This window comes from Carcharodon carcharias, chromosome 6 (assembly GCF_017639515.1).
Source record: "Carcharodon carcharias isolate sCarCar2 chromosome 6, sCarCar2.pri, whole genome shotgun sequence".
In the NCBI taxonomy this organism is placed as follows: domain Eukaryota; kingdom Metazoa; phylum Chordata; class Chondrichthyes; order Lamniformes; family Lamnidae; genus Carcharodon; species Carcharodon carcharias.
Window position 1 is genome coordinate 147,553,180 of NC_054472.1, and position 20,558 is coordinate 147,573,737.

A 20,558-nucleotide genomic window follows, 5' to 3' on the forward strand; every position below is an offset into this window, starting at 1 on the left:
GGAACAGTTTTTCCCTATCTACTCTGATCACTCGCTATAATACCTTCACACCTTTCCTAAAGCGTGGCACCAAGAACTGGATACAATACTGCAGCTGAGGCCAAGCCAGTGTTTTATACAAGTTTTAGATAACTTCCTTGCTGTTGTACTCTATGCCCCTATTAATTAAGCCTAGGATGCTGCATGCTTTATTAACCACTTTCTCAACCTGTCCTGTCACCTTCAATGATTTATGCACATGTACACTCAGGTCCCTCTGCTCCTGAACTCCCTTTAGAATTGTACCCTTTTATTTTATGTTGTCTCTGTGTTCTTCCTCCCAAAATGAATTGTTTCACAGTCTTCTGCATTGAACTTCACCTGTTACCTGTCCATCTATTCTATATCCTTTTGAAGTTCTACATTATCTTCCTCACAGCTTATAATGCATCGATTGCAGATTTTGAAGTTGGTGCCCAAAGTCTAGGTCATTAATGTATGTCGGGAAGAGCAGACATCCTAACACTGATCCCTGGCGAACTCCACTACAAACCTTCCTACATTCTGAAAATCATCTATTAACCACTACTCTCTGTTTCCTGTCATGAAATAAATTTGTATCCATGCTGTCCCTTTTATTCCATGAGGTCTAAATTTTGTCACAAGTCTGTTTTGTGGCACTTTATCAAATGTCCTTTGGCAGTCGATGTGGGCTACATCAACAGAATTACTTTCATCAACTCTCTCTGTTATCTCATGAAAACCTCAAGCGAATTAGTTAAATAAGATTTGTCCTTATCAAATCCATGCTGGTTTACTTTAATTAACCTGCATTTGCCCAAATGACTATTAATTTTGTCCTGAACTATCGTTTTTAGAAGTTTTCCCGTCGCTATGTTTAAGCTGACTGGCCTGTATTTGCTGGACTTATCCTTACACCCTTATCCAAAAAAAAAGTTGTAACATTTGGAATTCTCAAGTTCTCTGGCACACTCTGAAGTCTAAGGAAGACTGGAAAATTATGGCTAGTGCCTCTGCAATTTCTACTCTCTTTTTTCCCAGCATCTTTGGATGCATTTCATCTGGTCCTTGTACCTTATCAACTTTAAGTACAGACAGCCTATCCAGTACATCTCTCTAATGGCAACTTTTCCTCCATCTGTTAGCTAATAGCAGAGAACATTCGACAGGCAGCTCCCTTCCCTATACCAGTTCATATACAGCACAACTTAGCTTTAATTACCACTAAAACCTTTCCTGGTTCCAGAAATGTGACTCAATGTCAACTCGATGATTCCTGTACATCTCTGTAGTTTCCTTGTAGGTTTGCAACTTTCCCACTAATTGATGGCCAATATGCTGAGTAATGTAATTGTACCTTTTTTTTTAACCCATCAGCTCTAACCAAATAGATTCTGCTCTTGACCACTCTGGGGCATCCTCTCTTTCTAATGTTCTCCTTAATCCATACCACTCCCCCCTCCCCTTCCTACCTTTCTTGAACACTTTGTATCCAGGAATATTTAATATCAGTGCTTCTTTCTTTGAGCCTGGTCTCTCTTATCATCATATTTCCAGATGCCAATCTGCGTCTGTAACTCACCAATCTTATTTACCATACTCCACTCATTCATTAATGGGCTGTAACTCTAATTTAGACTCTATTACTTTCTACCTTACTCCGAACTCACCTAATAACTTGTGGGCGGGCTCGGCGGGGGCAGTCGCGGAGCTGATCAGCTCTGCACCGCCAATTTACATGGGCGGGTCAATTAAGGCCCGTCCAGCGTAATACGCAAGCCATAGCGCTACCTGTGCGGGCAGGGGGAGGAGGGAGATTTGGGGCTCTCTCAGGGAGGTTGAATCACTATTGAAATTATTAAATATATCGATTAAAAATTTATTTAAAAATGTCCCCTCATGTGACTGTGTCACATGAGATGGGACATGTTTTTATAGTTAGGAAAGATTTTTCATTTTATTAATAAAAGCTTTAGGAAGCCTGCTCATGGTTGAGGTTTCCTACAAAACATGAAGGCTGCTTGGCCTTTTTGCCTGCCCGCCAACCTTAAGGTTGGACGGGCAGCATTAACAATTACATTAATCACTTCCTTAATAGGCCGTTTAAATATTGGCGGGTGCGCAGCCAGCTCCGGCGCGTGCTTACCGTATGAGGCAGCGTGATAACATTGGGATGCATGCCCGACATCACGCGTCATTTTATGCATTGATGTGTCGGGCCTGCCCCCGCATGCCAACTGAAAAACCCTGCTGACTATTCCCCACCCTAGTGCTATTTGTGTCTCCCAGTATTTTGTGCACCTAGATAGTTCTCTCTGATATTACCTCCTGGTTCCCACATCCCTGCCAACTTAGTGCTATTGGCAAGTATTTAAACTAGCAAATTTTCTCCCAAGGATATTGGTGCCAGCTCTGTTTAGGTGCATCCTGTTCGGCCTGCAGAGGCCCCATTTCCTCAGAGCTGGTTCCAATGTCCCAAGAATCAAAGCCCTCCCTCCTGCACCATATTCCAGCTACACATTCATCTGTTAAAATTGCCTATTTCTGTACTCCCTTGCGCACGGTACCTGGAGTAATCTGGAGATTACTATTTTTGAGGTCCTGCTTGTTAATTTCCCACCGAGCTTCCACCTTTCTACCTAAGTTGTTGGTACCAATGTGGACTATGACTGACTGCTGGCTGTTCACCCTCCCACCACCCAGCCTTCCCCCTCAGGGTCCTGTGCAGCCACTCAGTGACCTCCCTTGACCCTGATACCAGGGAGATAACATACCATCCTGGATTCACGTCTACAGCCGCTGAAATGCCTGTCTGTTCCCCTAGCAATCTAATCGCCTATCACTATGGCTCTTCCAGCCTTTCTTGTACGCATCTATACAGCTGAGCCGCCCGTGGTGCCATGGGTCTGGCTCTGGCTACAATCCCCAAACAAACCAAACTGATCGACTCACCCCTACCACTTCACCCATTGTGATCGATGTCCCCCTACCCCCACCCCCTGGCTGACCTCCCTCCTAAGTGTGGACTTTCTTTCTCCTCCTGTGGCTGTCACTGATCTGCTCTGGCCAGCTTGTCGATCAGTCTGGTCCCTGAGTGGGGTGTGATCAATGATGCGCTGTGGAGTTAAACTCAGGAATGTGTAGGGGAATCCCTAATAGCCAGTTTCCCCCACCGGCCCCTCCGTCTTTCTGACCAACCCACTCCCTATAGATCAGGTCAGTACAAATTCTGTTCATGCATGGGTTAGTCTGAAAGAGAAAGACAAGTTCACATTTGGATGAGACACTTCAATTGGCATGGTAGATGCAATTTAATCAGAATGTAATGATATTTCTATCATTTTTCTGTTGTTATTTGACATATATACTCATCTTTTCTCTCATCTCTTTGTCCTTCACACTCTCCTTTCAGTTTTCTCCCTTTGACTTTAGCCAGGCCAACTGACTCAGATTTCTGAATATTTTCTCCTATCTTCTCTTGCTTAAAACAAGAAAAAGCTAGAGGACACTGGGGGGGTTCAGGCTATCCTGCAGCTAAAGCACTACTTGAAAGCCCTTTTATTAAAATGACGGCCTGTATAGTTCAAATATATATTAGTGCAGTTTAGGCGCCAGCCTTGACTCGAAGGTAGCATTCTCACCTATGAGTCAGTCTCCATAAAGAAAAAAATCTTCTGGAGAGAGAGCCTTTGACAAAAAGTTTGTGTTCTGTTGAACATAGTTTTATTCATCTAACAATTTGTATGGTCCATCGATTTCTCCTCCTGCTATCCTGGTGGTTGCACGATGCAACACCAATGGAGTTGTTGATTAATCACGACAATCAATCTCTATCAATTAGTCTACAACAGACCCAGACATGAGGTGTGAAAAACCTCAGTGTTGGAAAGCTTTGGGAATCATAGGTCAAAATCATCTGCTCCTCCCAAGCTCGCTACACTTGGCACACGTCATGTCTGAAATGACTCATGTGCTATATCCCAAAGTGTTCTTTCCTGAAAGAACCCCATCGAATTTTTATTTGAATGAATCAATACAAACTGCTTCCATCGTCTCCCTGGGAGCCTGCTCCGCAGACTGATCACTCACTCAGTGATTTACTGCTTCCGCCAATTAAAAGAGCCTTTACCTTTATTTGCCACTTGGCTGCCCCTTCAGCCCTTGTGGCTGCGCAACCCATCACCCACTTCGACAAGGCTTTCATCAGGGATAATAGCTAAAATATGCAGCTTGCTACCCGGAACAAAATTTCTTTCCCAAGGGATTGATAGCCCTGGGGTCAGCATTGTGGGTGAATTGGAGATCTGGTTGCTGATCATGATTTAAAACGTGGTAAGCTCAATCCAGTGTGTTGTAGACATGCGTCCATGGCACTGAGCTGCATCCTAATTCAATTCAAAATTGAGCAGTTTTACTCGGAGAAAGTCCAGGGTAGATGATGTAGGAAATTAAATATCACACTGGTGGAGTAATGGATATTTTTCTTGGAGTTGATGTTGAGTCACATTTCTGGAACCAGGAAAGGTTTTAGTGGCAATTAAAGTTAAGTTGTGCTGTATATGAACTGGTATAGGGAAGGGAGCTGCCTGTCGAATGTTCTCTGCTATTAGCTAACAGGAGGAGAAAAAGTTGCCATTAGAGAGATGTACATCTCAAAATTTAGAACAAAGGCAATGAATGGGAAAGATATGTACAGAGAAAGAAGGGAAGAAAAGGATGTACATCTAGAGGGAGAGAAAAGGACAGAAAGTGGAAAGAAAATAAAGGGCAAAGGGAGAGGGAACCAACAGGCTAAAGGAGAACGGGAGAGAGAGGCAAAGGGACCTACAACAAGAGGATCATCTAGAGGGAGTAAGTGGCAGACATGTATAGATAGATAGGTAAAAGGGCTGAGAGAGGAAAGGAGGCACAGAAGGAGGCATAATTACTTAGAAAATATACAGCAAGGAAAACATTAGAGACATGAGAGAGATAAAAGAATGTTTGTCACTGGAATCAGCATTTGGAAGTGCATCTACGTAGAGAGCAGGGAACAAGCTGAGGAGAGAAAAAAGAGAACAAGAAGGAAAAAGACAAATTGACTAAAGCAGCAGAATGAAAGGGCATAAAGGCATAAAAAAGATAACATTGGGAATAATGCAGACCCATTATAATGCCACCAGGATTTCCGCTCCTCAGATACTCGAGGCAACAGTGCTCAATCAAGCTGACTTTGCACAATAATGTGAAATCAGCTCATTCAGATATTTTTATGGTCGATCCGTAGGGATTTGTGGCCAGAGCATCAACAATGAAATCCAAGGTGCTTTATTTACTTTTGCTTATATTTCAGTGCCATGGAACACAATTGACTACATAAGGGCACAGGGCAACAGAGCAAATAATGAAGGGTGATGGTCCCTGATTAACAAGGAAAGCTTCACCCAGGAATTAAGTAGTGTGGGCCTCCACTGAACTGTGGCTTATTGTCTGCAACATTACTCAAGATACTCAGTCACATTTCAGAAAGCCTCTAATTCAGATGAAATGTGGGATCTTGATGAGCACAGTTGATATACAGGGCTGTTTCTTACTGCATTCACCTGCTTTTCCTGCAGTGCAGCTGGCATCAGCCATCCACATCTAATTATCCTTAAGCCCAAAACACTGGCACATTATTTACATATTTGACTGCATTATCAGTCCCGAGGAAAGAGAAACAAAGTGAAAATGGAAAAAAGGGTACCCCTAATACTGAGCAGGGAATGAGGACAGAGATGAAAGACTTGCAAGGACAAGAGCACACTTTACATGGACTGACAGCGAGAGTGCTTATGGTATTAGACTTTAACCCAGAGAATGTGGCTCAAATTCCACCATGGCAGTTTGGAACTTTGCATTTAATTTTAAAATTTTGGAAGTAAAAAGCTGATTCATAAAAGTGATTATGTAGCTGTTAACTTTTGTAAAAACTCAACAATTCACTAATGTATTTTAAGGAAGAATGCCTGCTGTGCTTACCTGGTCTGCTCGATATGTGACTCCAGTCCCATGCCTCTTTTACCTCTGAAGTGATCTAGCAAGCCACTCTTTTGTATCAAACCATTACACTGTGAATATTCAAAAGGTGGCCCATCACCACCAACTCGGGTCAACTAGTGCAAGAAAATAAATGCTGGCCCTACCAACAACACCCACATCACAGGAATAAATGAAAGGGGGGAAAAGAACAAAAAAGATCAGACTGAGGGGGTGAATTTCTTCATGTCGATATTTGTAAAGCTCATTGTGACCAGCAGTTCCCGTTTAGTGCTCAAACTAACTTTTGGCAAGATCAGTTCAACTCAAGGAGAGAGTGCCACACAGAGGGTATGCAGGCAAGAGGAGAAAGGCAGACATATATGTGTGTGTATATATATATATATATATATATATATATATATAAAAATATTGGAAAAAGGCAGACGGAGGAAAAAGTCAGATGAAGACTTCCAGATGGGAATTGACTGGCCGATTAGTGCATCAGGCAGCCTTGGTACTTGAACCCATAATCAGGAGGCTAAGGGGCAGACCTCAATTGTTTCTTCCATCTAGACGACGATTAAGCTTGACTTTTCATTTTTTTTTAATATGAGAAATTAAAATAGCATTTTTAGTCCAAGAGGACAAGTACATTTGACTGTAATTATTTTTTCCATTTTCAATTGCTTTGCCAGTGAAAAGGTTATGGGTTTATTACAGCACATCTGGCATGCAGCGTGCTGATTTATGAGCCTATGACTCCTGCAAGCTGTACACTTCAGATAAACTCCACATATGCAATATCATCTAATTAAAAATTAAATTGCACACACTTTGCTTTCTCTTTAATAAAGCATGTGCAAAGAATAAAAGAATCTCTCACCACAACTTTTGACATGTCCAAAATCAAATATAAAATTAAATAATGGTTATGATGTCCAGTATCTGGCTCCAGCATTCTAGCAGATGCATTAAGCTGTGTATTTTAAATGGATCAGTACCTCTGGTAAAACAGTGGGGAGGACATTAATTGTTCAAGCAGTAAGATGGTTGACAGTAATTGTAATACAGCATTTTTTTTTGTTTGAGCGTGAAGGGGGATTTTCTCCTCAAATGAGGAATTTCAGTAGTGAGGGAATGCAGTGTCCGCAGTGTTCTGCTCTGATATAGTTCAATGTGAGAATTGAGGACTTGGGCAGGTACAGCACAGGTTAGCTAAAAAGTTTTTACACTGTTCCCTTAAATGTTGTGGCCCAAAAATTCGGCAGTGATCATTTTGGGGCACCTCGCAAATAAACGACGTTTAAATGGAAAGGCCCGAGGAGGGTGGGATTTTCAGCTGTGGACCTTGATTGTTATCATGTAGATACCACATTGGCAGGATTCCTCAGAGGCTTGTGTGCCCAAGTTCAAGTAAGTGATTATGGGGGACAGTACGCAGGGGTATGACGGAGGAATGGCTGGGCCTTGGTGTACAATTGGTGTGAGGCTTGGAGATCGGAATGTAACCAGGGTAGGAAGTGGGGTCCAGTGCCCAGGAGATAAGGGTGGGCCTGATGGTTGGAGTGGGCAGCAGTGGTTAAGGTGAGTACTTACTTTTTGAATCCTATGTTGCTTAGTGCTGGCTTTACCAGAGGCACTTGGCTCTGGTATTGGCTGCTTAGGCAATCCAAAGTTTCATGAGGGAGAAAAAGCAGACTTAAGGTTCCTTATTTGCATATGTTATTGGACTAAAGCATGCTTTTGACATGGGTAAATGCACCTTTTGGTTGTCTCTTACCAAAATGGCCAGACATGTGTGTGCATACTGAGCATGCCATTTTGGATATAAGATGGTACCCGCGCCACCAAAAACCCAGGCATTACAAAGCCAAATTTCCATCCCTCTCTCTTTTATGGTTTGTTTAAGGATTTGTATCCTTGTACAAGGATATGGTACGTTTTGTCATATAGAACTGGGAACATCAAGGACACTGCGCTCTTGGGCTCCCCATTTTCTGTTGGTTCTATGTTTTGACAGTTAGTTACTCATTAATCTTATAATAGTTTTGGAAAGCTTCAACAAATGACATACACAGAAGAAACAAAAGGAGGGAGGGCATAGGTCTCCCTCTGGGCACCACTTTTCCAGACTGAGTTATATAAAGACAGAGCCAAGATGGTTCCACAGTGCCCCATCTGTGTCCCTCTTCTCAAACTTCAGAGGAGCAATGCTTGCTGCACCATTGTGGCATTTCGATTTCCCACACAGCTATCTCTTGGGGCCTCACTTAGTAAGGCTGCCAACTTAGTGGAATTTTTGCAATGATTGATGAATAATTTGCTGCTCTGGACTCATGCCCACCAGCAACTGGTATGGAAACTGCCCATGATCCCTTATAAACCAAAAGAGGGAGAGAGTGGGGGATGTGGGGCTGTGGTGGGACAAGAGAGGAGACTTTCAACCCATCAGTTTGGGCTGCATTAAACCTAAATCTCGAAGGTGAAAGTTGTAACTAATTACGCCATTCATTTAACTACCTCTATCAATCTCTCCCTCCACTCAATGAATTACCATGGTTAAAAGGCTGCGGTTTGTTTTACCCCTACCTGTGTACAGATTCCCAGTTGTGTAAACCAGGGTGAATTCTTCCTTTAAAGCTTGCCCACAGTTCCTTGTATCTTGGGGAACTCCCTGAGAAGGACTTGCCTGGGCTGAATGGCTGGTACAAGTTGCCCTCTTACCTTGGGAACCTACCTGTGAAGGATCATAGAATATTCACAGCACAGAAGGAGGGCATTCAGCCCACTGAATTTGTGCTAGATCTCTGCAAGTGCAGTTTAGTTAGTCCCACCCCCTGACTTTTTCTCTATGATCCTGCTAATGTTTCCCTTCGGCTGTTTATCCAATTTCCTTTTAAAAGCCATGATTAAATCTGTCTCCATCACACTCTCTCGGGCAGATCTCCTCACTTTTCCTCATGCACCCTTGGCTCTTTTGTCAATCACTTTAAATCTGTGTCCTCTGGTTATTGTCCCTTCGACCAATGAGAACTGTTTCCTTCTATGCACTCTGTTTAGATGACTCGTGATTTTGAACAACTTTATCAAATCTCCTCTTAACCTTTTGTAAGGAGAACAATCCCAGTTTCTGCAATTTATCCACGTAACTGAAGATCCTCATCCCCAGAACTATTCTATTCATTCTCGAGCCAGGACAAACTTGTAATTTAGAAACGTTAGAATTAATCGCTCTCTTAAACTCAAGCAATGATCAAGGATACTAACTGATTCCTGCAGATGTCCCTTATGTCTGGCCTTTGACCTCATCTCTTTCCTGCTGTTTCTAGCTTTTACCCGTATCCTTGATTTAAGCTATATTTGTCCTCAACTTGTCCAGAACTCTGCAACTGGTATCCCACCTACCCTGCACTAAATCCTGGCCTCCATTAACCCCACTCTTCATAGGCTTCCTGATTCACAGCCTCCATAATCGTTAGCCTCTCCTCCAGGTCTTCCATGACTGTGCTATTTCCTTCAGTAGGATCTTGTATTCCATTCTATAGTCAATTGAGTGAGCTTTGTGCTCACCCAGCTGTTAGTCTCTTGATTCTGGATAATTCTTTCTTATCCAGGGTCATGCTAACTTAAAATGGTCAGAGAAGGGGGTGAAGTTGTGGCCTATTGCCATGCCAGGATTTTCCCTGCCCCAAGGTCCTGGGCTGGGAGGCAGGGGTGGGGCCCGATAAAATAGCAAGGAGCTTCTTGACAGCTCCCCCTGTAATCCTGCTGCTGGAGAAGTGTGGGACCAGGCAAGGATTGGCTATCCACTGAATGGAGGTGGGCAGCCAGTTTAAATAATATGAAGGCCCTATTAAGGGTGATACCTCCCAGGGCACCAATATTTGCAGGGTGCTGATCATGCTGTATGGGGAGGCCACCAGTTCAGTGTGACAGTCCAGGGGCATTGGAGCTGGAGGCTCCATAGATTCAGAATCACATGTTCCTTACACACATGCTATACTTAACAGATATCATGTCTCAAATTATTCATATCCTGTCTTGCAAAATGTAGTTTTCTGGAAGAAATGTATCTAATCACTTGCTCATTTAAATAATGTTCATGCCCAGGAACTGATATTGAGATACACGTGAGTTGTTCAATAACACAAGAAAGTGAATTGTTCCCCTTTAAGCAGTGTCTACATTAAAATAAGTGATGTGTTGCCAATGCCACTGTGAAACAGGCTGCCAGATGGTGGCCAACTGTATCCTGCAGTGATTCCACCACAGGCATTTTTCACTGTTTGGGTAGAGCCTGTGTCTAGGTTCTGCTCACACCCTTGGAAGCACAGCTGAGACCTGTAACATTGAACATGTGGGAATCCGCACCATTTGGAAACTCTATGGTACATAGTCACTTAGGTTCCATCTACAATAAACTTATGCTCCCTTCTGACATGATCTCAGGATGTTACAGGTGTAGGATATTTGGCAGTCAATTTGCATACAGCAAATTGCCACAAACAGCAATCGGATAATCTGCTTTGGTGACATTGGTTGAGGAATAAATATTGGTCAGAACACTGGGTCAACTCCTTTGCCCTTCTTCAAAATATTGTCTGGGGAGTTTTTACATCCACTTAAAAGGGTAAAGGAGCATTCAATTGAATATCGCCATTGAACACCTCTGGCAGTGCAGCATCTGTTCAGTATTGTCACCTAGCTCCTCATGTGTTCCATAATCTTCATTCTCACCTTTTGAAGTCACAGAATCATAGAATTTTAATGGCACAGAAGGAGGCCATTCTGCCCATCATGTCTGCACCAGCTCTCCAAATGAACATTATGACCTAGTGCCACTGCCCTGCCTTTCCCCTGTAGCCCTGCACATTGTTTCTATTCAAATAATCATCTAATGCCCTCTTTAATGCTTCAGTTGAACCTGCCTCCACCACACTTCCAGGCAGTGCAATCCAGACCCAAACCACTTGTTGTGTGAAAAAACTTATTCTCTCGTCACATTTGCTTCTTTCGCAAATCACTTTAAACCTGTACCCTCTAGTTCTTGATCCTTTTATGAGCTGGAACAGCTTCTCCCTATCTACTCTGCACAATCCCCTCATGATTTTTAACATCTCTATCAAATCTTCTCTTAGCCTTCTTCTCTCCAAGGAGAACAGTCTCAACCTCTCCAATCTATCCTCATAGCTGAAGTTTCTCATCCCTGGAACCAATCTTGTAAACCTCTTCTGCACTCTCTCCAATGTGTTCACATGCTTCCTATAACGCGGCTGTAAACAGAGCTGTAAGCAATACTCCAGCTGAGGTCTAACAAGTGTCTTATATAAATTCAACATAATCTCCCTGCTCCCTATTAATAAAGCCCAGGATACTATATACTTTATTAACTGCCCTCTCCACCTGTCCTGCCACCTTCAATGATCTATGCACATATACACCCAGGTGAATGAAGATTCATGACATTTGAAATTCAAACTTGCTCTTTCCCAAAACTCTTCACTTCCCTCAATCTTCCTTTCCACCTATAAAATTCTGGCTTTAAAACACCAAGGCTGAACCAAGCATTCTTGATTTTCTTTGTCTTCTATCATTATGTTTTAAACCCTCAGTCCTGTACTTTATGCCAAGAAAAACTCATTAATTTTGTTTCCCCCACAGGTTTTAAAGAGACTGCTTTCCTGTACGCCATCTCTTCCGCTGGACTGACTCATGCCCTGGCCAAGGCTTGCAGTGCTGGGCGGATGGAGCGATGTACCTGTGACGAAGCTCCTGACTTAGAAAACCGGGAAGCATGGCAGTGGGGAGGCTGCGGGGACAACCTCAAGTACAGCAACAAGTTCGTCAAGGAGTTTATGGGACAAAAGAAATCCAACAAAGACTTAAGAGCACGTGTTGATCTGCACAATACCAACGTTGGTGTCAAGGTAAGTGGTCACCAGTGATGGCAACATCAAGATGTTTTTTGAAGGGGAATTGAGTTAGTACGATCTTGAAAGTAACATTATCATTCAACTTGTGTCAGCTGTTGGCAATCTTATTTCTGAATTGCACTCAGCTCCAGGACGTGAGCATATCGGTTAGGCTGATAATTCAGGCTCGAGGGGATAAATGGCATACTGCTGTTAGTTGCCACAAATCTTGCTGGAATATTTTTCTGCTTGCATGTAATCCCAGCGCTCTGCCCTGAGCTGCAAAAGGACCTTCCTGTTGATGTGAAGGCACTTCTTCCTGGGCTTGATTAAATATCTCTGCTGAGGTCTGCAGCAGCATACACTTGGTAACTGGCAAGCTAGTACAGACACCCTGCGTCTGTTCCAATAAAACCTCCACACCATCCTCAGAGTCCAGAGGAATTCCCATCCTAACATTTCAGGTGTTTAAAATGAATGATAAGCTCCCAGAAAAGTCATGGAAACACAAACAAACCCAAAATGCAAAAAAAAAAGTAAATAACAAAAACGATAAATGAATGAATTCAATCAAGTAGTAACACAAACCAATAAGGTTGCAGCAAGTCAAGAAGGAGGACCACCACAAGCTTATGGCATTTAAGGATGGGAGGTAAATGCCAGTCCTGTCAGCAAGGAATATGCCTCAAAGATTAATAATAGTAAGAATTATTGCATTGAGTTACCTTTGAAACACATGTAGATAAACAAATGAGCTGCTCCGTAGCAGCAATTCCCACAAACAATAATCAGACAAATGTTGAAGGAATCAGTCTGTGCTTTGTTTGAGGGAGGAACATTGGCTGAGACAATAGAAGAACTCTCTGTTCTTCGTCGAATGGTCTTATGGGATTTTTAAGATTTTTGTAAAGTCGCGTCCAGCAACTCTGAAAATGTTAAAGCCTCTCACAACTGCACTGATGTGCCATCCTGGGTTCTGTGTTCTGGTGTATGGCTTGAACTGACAAACTTTTGACTCTGAGGCAAGAGCACCATCCACTGAACCTCTTCCTGTTTGCTTCTTTTTTGACTATTATGACCTAGTATTCAGACCAGTTAAAGGATACAATCACCAAAGCAGGATTTGTTTCTTCTGTGTCATGCTTTTATGTGCCAGAAGAATTAAAAGATCTTGTTAACTGTTGCTCAAAGGGTGGTGAGCTGCACACTAGCTGCTTTTGCAGTGATATAATGCGTAAGCAGTGGGCCTCTATGTCCATGAGTTGAGTTGGGCCATCGCATCAAATGAAAAAACACAAACTGCCAAACACTTTCTAGGAAGATTTTCTGGAATGCTTAACTCCATCTTTAAACAGGGGGTGCATAGCCACTCCTGGATTTCTATATCACCATGGGACTCTGCAATGTGCAGCTGACTTCAATAAAACCCAAGAGTTGCCAAGCTATTTGCCTTTGTAGTAGAGAGAACCTAATATGGCTTTTAAGATTTTTTTGATGCTAATGTGGGACTTGTAAAGAGACTATTCTAAAGTAGAAATGCATTAGGTTAGGCAGAGGGAAAAAAAAAGCAAAGGGAATAGTTCCAGCTCCCACACTGGGAACAAACCGCTCGAAGAAATTTAGACCAATGTTGTAGGTTCTTCTATTACAGCCCCAGCTCTCAGACATGCACTTTCAACTCAGCTCCTGTGCAGTATGTAGATCACCTAATTTTCTGCCACTCCTTGTACTAGAATTCAGCTCAATATCACCTCCTTCCTCTTTTTTTTTACCCAGGCCACACACACACACACACACACACAACAACACAAAGACCAGATACACTGATGCAGGACATGGAGAGGTTGAATATGTGCAGAGTCAGGGGTTCTCTCACTAAAGTTCAGGTAGACAAGCTGAAGAGCTATAGAAACCCTAGGACTACACAAAGAAACACCTTGGCCTAGAAACTAGATCACGTTATGCCCACCCACCCACACTCGTCTTATTTCCTCTGTCTCGTCTGAGCCAGCCAATCTTGTGTCCATCTCCCCCCAGGTTAGGCGAGCTGTCTCTTTCTGACTCTATGATTGGTACCCACTGCTTGATAGATGAAAACTGGGTGCATAGCTCTAATTTAGGTGTCTAACCTTCCTGAATATTACAGAGGCATGCTGAAAGACATATTGGTTAGATACTCTAGAACCTACCGAGGGGTATCTAAAACATGCCTTGTCCCCCCCTTGAATATCATTAAGGGCAGAAATGCTTGTTTTAGGACCTAAACTGGAAACTGGTTTACACTGGTCACTGCATGCTTCAGGCCTGCTGCATTCAGGATCGCCAGATTTGCACTTAATCTAACTAGCTATCCTTTAAAGCAAGTTTTTTTTTAAAAAATCCTGTATCAGACATGTATTGCTGTTTATTCATTGTTGCTGGGTCAAAATTCTGGAACTTCCTACCTAATCACATCGTGAGAGCACCTTCACCAAGTGGCCTGCACTGGCTCACGAAGAAGACCCATCACCACTTTCTCAAAGACAGCTAGAGATGGGCAGTAAATGTCAGTATTGCTGATGATGCCCACATCCTGAGAATGAATTAAATAATGTGGAATTGAAAGGAGCAGAGGTGCTATTCCCTACCCTGCATTTAATACTGTGAACCAAAGACACCCATTGTTCACCTCTATTACCACCCCTCAGAACTGCCTTAATTCCTCTGCCTTGTTTGAGACAGCTGCTCTTGTGCCTCTCTCACCATCATAGACAAGCTGCCTCTGAAGCCCTGACTGGTGCCTGCAGCTCACCAGTAACAAACAAACAAGTCCAGTGCAGCAATTTCCTGTGATCCTACCTCGGCCTCATTGGGTACTGTGCCTGGATTCCACTCTGATTTGAGCACAATCCTGTTTCTAGGCTTCCGATCCTCCACTCCTTACAAGACTGAAGCTAGTTGAAAGACAAACTGTTCGGATTACCACCAACTTGCTAGGCAGTTAATAACATTTGAGTTGTAGACTAGTTGATAGAGATAGATTGATTGCTCTGATTAGTTAAAAAAAACTCCATTACCATTGTATCATACAACTACCAAGATGGTAGAAGGTAAGCTAGATGGATGGTGATTTTTTTTGTTTTTTTGTCTAGCAATTCCTATGTTTTTATTTGCATATATCACACCAGATAGCACAATTCAATTTGTCAAAGGTATAGAGAAAAAACTGAATAAGAATGTAATCCATTCAATGCTGGGTTGCCTGGTCAGGAGTTGGGAATGTACAATCACCTGATTTTTAAATGTCCCTCAGGAGCAGCAATTAATGGCCTCTGGTTGTGTCTGTTGAAATCAATTAGATGTTGTGGTCTTAATAGTGACAGGCCTGGTTAAGACACTGTTGTGTCCCAGCAGCAGAATAAAAAGCTAGTTGAGAAATGGTGATCATAAAACTACTGGATTGTCATTAAAACCCACCTAGTTCATTAAAGCCTTTCAGTGAAGGAAATCTGTTACTCTTGCCTGATCTGGCCTACATGTGACTCCAGACCCAAAGCAATGTGGCTGACTTTTAACTGTCCTCTGAAATAGCCAAGCAAGCCACTCAGATGTACCACGCCGCTACTAAAACAATAATTAAACTAGGTGACCACCTGATGTCAAACTAGGCACCAGACGCGAGAATGGCTCACCCAGCCCAGTCAATCCTGTAAACATAGGGGATTTGTGCCAAAATTTGGAGAGCTGTCCCACAGTCTAACCAAGCAATCATACTCAGTCATACCTTTTAGCTAATGTCTCAGACTTCTCCATCACCATCTCTAGGTATGCCTAGTCGGGTGGTATACAGGTGAGTGGAAGTGGCCCTGGGAGTCCATAGCATTGACTCTGGGCCCCATGAAGTGTCATGGTGTCAAGTCAAACATGGATTACCACTTTCTGCCCCCGGTCAACTGATGAGTCAGTGTGCCTCCTTGTTAAACACCACTTGGAAGAAGCACTGAGGGCAGCAAGGGCATGGAATGTACTCTGGGCAGGGGACTTTCATATTCATCGTTGAGAGTGGTTCCACATCACCACAACTGGCTGAGTCTGCAGGACATGTCTGTCAGACTGGGTGAGAGAACCAACATGAGAAAGAAACCTACCTGATGTTATTCTTGCCAATCTACCTGCACAGATGCATCTGTCCATGGCAGTACTGGTAACAGTGACCACTGCACAGTTCTTGTGGCGATGAAGTCCCACCTTCACATGGCAGATACCCTCCATCGTGTTGTGTGGCACTACCACTATAATAAATGTGACAGATTTAGAACAGGTCTACCAGCTCAAAATTGGGCATCTAATAGGTGCTGTTGACTAACAGCAGCAGCAAATTGTACATCATCACAATCCGTAACCTCCTGCTCAGCACATCCCTCACGTTATCATTACCACCAAGCCAGAGGACAACTCCGGCTCAATGAGGTGTATTGAAGAGCATGCCAGATGAAGCATCAGTTGTGTCTAAAAATGAGGTTGCAACCTGGCAAAGCTACAACACAGAGCTACATGTATGCTAAATAGCAGAAGCAACATACTACAGACAGAACTAAGCAATTGCACAACCAACGGATCAGATCAAAGCTCTGCAGTTCTGCGATATCCAGTCATGAATAGTGGTGGACAATTAAACAACTAAACAGAGGAAGCTCCATGAACATCCCCATCCTCAATGGTGGCGGAATTCATCATTTGAATGCAAAAGACACAGCTTTTACAGCCATCACTGCCAAGCGAATGATCCATCTCTCTCTCTCCTCCTGTGTTTCCAGCATCACAGAATCCAGTCTTCAGCCAATTCAATTCACTCCATGTGATATCAAGAAATGGCTGAGCACACTGCATACAACAAATGAGTAATAAATTCTGAGTTTGCCAGTGATGTCCACATCCTGTGAATGAAGAAAAAAAAAACATTGATAAAGGTGCAACAACTTTGGTTATAGTGCTTAAGACTTGTGGCCCAGGACAGACATTAGTGAACGTTTCAACACCGAGAAAAAGCTTTTCAGCTTATGTGCTGCTTTCACCCATGAGTTACGTGCTCTACCTCACACAGCTTCTTGTTATTGGATCTCCTGTGGCATTGTTCAGGATAATCCAGATAATGTGCTGCTTTATAAGGACAGGACTATTATGCCACGTAGCCCTGTGAAGCTGTTCTAGCATAGCTTCAGCACTGGCAATTATGTCGATGACAAAGTGCAAAATTGCCCAGTGATGCCCTGTCCACAAAAGGCAGGGCATATGCAATCCAGTCAATTATCATGCCATCAGTCTACTCTAGATCATCGGCAAAGTGATGGGAAGGTGTTGTCAACAGTGCTAATGAGTGGCACTTACCTGATTGCTGATGTTCAGTTTGGATTATGCCAAGATCTCTCACCTCCAGACCTCATTGCAACCTGGATCCAAACATGGACATGAGCTAGATCCCAGAGGTGAGGTGAGAGTGACTGCCCTTGACATGCCTTTTGGCTTGAGTGCAACATCAAAGGCTGCTAGTAAAATTTGGAGCCAATGGGAATCAGATGGAAAACTCTCTGCTGGTTGAAGTCATATCCAGCATAAAGGAAGATGGTTGTTGGGAGTCAATCATCTCAGTCCCAGTACGTCACTGCATAAGTTCCTCAGGGTAGCGCCTTAGGCCCAGCCGTCTTGTTTATTGATGATTGCATGGTGCTCATTCACAACTGCACAGTTAAGTCCCACATGCACCAAAACCAAGACAGCATCCAGACATGGGCTGATAAGTAGCAAGTTACAGTTTTGCCATGCAAATACCAGGCAATGACCATCTCCACCAACAGAGAATCTACCCACCTCCCCATAACATTCAATGCCATTACCATTGCTCAATCTCTCGCCATCAATACCTTGGGGGTCAGCATTGATCAAAAGCTGTGTTAGACCAGACACACACACACACAAAATGTGGTAACAAGAGTAGGTCAGAGGCTGGGAATTCTGCGGCATGTGGCTCACTTTCTGACTCCCCAAAGCTTTTCCACCATCAACAAGGCACAGGTCAGGGTTGTGATGGAATATTTTCCACTCAAAGCTCGACACCATTGAAGAAAAAGCAGCCTGCTTGATTGGCATCCCATCGATATCCTGAACATGTAATCCCTCCATCACCAAGGCTGCATTGTGAGCCATCTACAAGATACATTGCAGCAACTTTCCAAGGCTTTTTCGAGAGTATCTCTCAAACATGGCAACTCTACTGCCTGGAAGGACAGGAGCAGCAGCAGCTGCTTTGAAACAGTTTCCTCAATATGCCATGCACCATGCTGACTTGGAAATATATTACGGTTCCTTAATTGCTGTTGTGTCAAAATCCTAGAACTCCCTCCCTAACAGCACCGTAGGGGTACCTTCCCCACACAAACTGCAGAATCACCTTTTCAAGTACAATTTAGGATTGTCAGCCAATTCTAGTCTTGCCAGCAATAGTCACATCCCATAAATGAATAAAGAAAATACAGAGCATGTTACGTGGCATCCTTATAAAGTGGCACGTTATCTGGATTACCCCGAGCAATGCCCAGGAGATTCAATAGTGAGAAGCTGCATGAGATAGAGCAGGTAGCTCGATGGACTGAATGGCCTTTTCTCTGTGCTGGAACATTCTTTGATCTCTGTGGTTCTTTTTTTTTAAACTGGCAAAAGTTCTGAAGCTTCTTTTTGGCTATTTTTCAGAAAGGCTGGTTCTGATCTTCAGCTGTGGCCCTTCAGTTATTCCAGAAATTTGTCTTGTGATGTTTACATTTTTTTAAATCTCTTTTTTAAAAATTCCTTTACATTTTAAAGAGCACATCTGATTCCAATAAAACTTGAGACATGTAATTGTTTTTTTTTATTATGAGCTGATAAATGGTAATATATTCCAGAAATCTTAACAGTGGACCACAGGAAGGGAGACGGAGAGGGCGGGGCAGATCGTGCCATTTGGAATAGGGGTCAGCCCATCAAGACTGCTCCAGCATTTAATTTAGCTGTGCCAGCTCTATCTTTCTGAATCTAAGTATTTCTGTCAATAGCATTCTAACTTCTGAATTTGAAGGCTGAGTTCAATCTTACTCCAGGACTTCTGCATGTAATCCAAACGTCCACTTCAATGCATTAGTGAAGGAGTATAGCATTGTCAGAGGTGCTGTCCTTAGTATTTGTGTCTGCCTGTGGGGTGAGGATGTGTGGTGGGGGGGGATGGGGGTGAGCGGTTGTTTACCTGCTCCATGTTTAAATCCACCCTCCTGAATACTCTTGCTGCTTAGGCAGATGTGAAAGAACCAAAAACTGGAAGCTGAGTAGGAAGTTTGCTTAGCACATTGGCCAAGAACAGACTAACGAGCTATTTCCTTGTCTTGTGTCTATGGACATTGCTGTGTGAAAATTGTCCTGCTGCCTTCTATGTAGGCTGAGAATCTTCTTCGAGCTGCTGCTGTTCTGCTACTATACCTGCATTGGGAGTACAGCAGAATGGTAAATGCAATCAGCTCCAAGGAAACTCACGGTCTAGTAATGGCACATTCTTGGTTGTGAAGCATTTTGAGGTATGATAATGTGATTATATAAATCCAAATTCTTTCTTTGTGTAAAAGGTTTTCCTAAAGTAATTTTTAACCAGCTTAGTTTTAACTGTCAGATTATGAACTGACAAGTTCAAGAGGGGACTGATAGATATTGTGCCTGAGAAACAGCTGGATAGACTTTCAACTTGTTGATGGGTGTAAAGCTGGCGTTACAGATTGTCTGCCTGTTATGAAATCCGCCAGCATGAAGTAAACATTTGGTGGCTTCATTAACTGGTGCTTGATGGAGCATGCCAGTTATATGCCAAGTTAAAAATCTACTCTATAACAGTTGAATCAGGCAAAGGCTGTTGACTTCACTGAGCCTTGGTCCACTTGATCTTGACGTCCCTCCCACACAAGCTGGCAATCCCTAACTTTAAGAAATTATAACATTTTCCCCCCTATCTTCGCTGTAAAACAAAACTGAGGAAATTCTATTAATCTGCAGGTATAAATCCAATAATTGAGCAGCATGAAGGGCCATAGGGGGTGGTCAGAGAGGCTATAAAGGGCCATGGGGATGAGTGGGGGCATAGGTTAGCATTGGAAAATGAGGGACCAACTACAGGCCAGTCAGTCTCATTGGTGGGGAAACTATTGGAAGCAATTCTGAGGGACAGAATTAATCTACACTTGGAGAGGCAGGGATTAATCAAGGACAGTCAGCATGGTTTTGTTAAGGGGAGATTATGTCTGACCAATTTGATTGAATTTTTCGAAGAGGTGACCAGGGTGTGTAGATGAGGGCAATGCATTTGACATAGTCTGCTTGGACTTCAGCAAAGCTTTTGATAAGGTCCCACATGGGAGACTGATAACAAAGGTAAGAGCCCATGGGATCCAAGGCAATTTGGCAAATTGGATCCAGAATTAGCTGAGTAGCAGGAAGCAGAGGGTGATGGTCGAGGGGTGTTTTTGTGACTGGATACCTGTGTCCAGTGAGGTTGCACAGGGATTGGTGTTGGGCCCCTTGCTGTTTGTGGTATATATAAGCGATTTAGACTTGAATGTCGGAGGGCTTATCAGTAAGTTCGCGGATGACAAG

At 43.1% G+C, this 20,558-nt stretch overlaps 1 protein-coding gene across 1 annotated transcript in view; it reads left to right on the forward strand.

The window, feature by feature from the left end:
• Positions 1–20,558, forward strand: part of wnt9a (wingless-type MMTV integration site family, member 9A) — an 89,901-nt gene that overhangs the window by 41,564 nt on the left and 27,779 nt on the right. Inside the window, exon 3 of the mRNA XM_041190169.1 lies at positions 11,662–11,927. Within this exon, the coding sequence (XP_041046103.1) occupies positions 11,662–11,927 (266 nt within the window). The remainder of the gene's footprint in view (positions 1–11,661; positions 11,928–20,558) is intronic.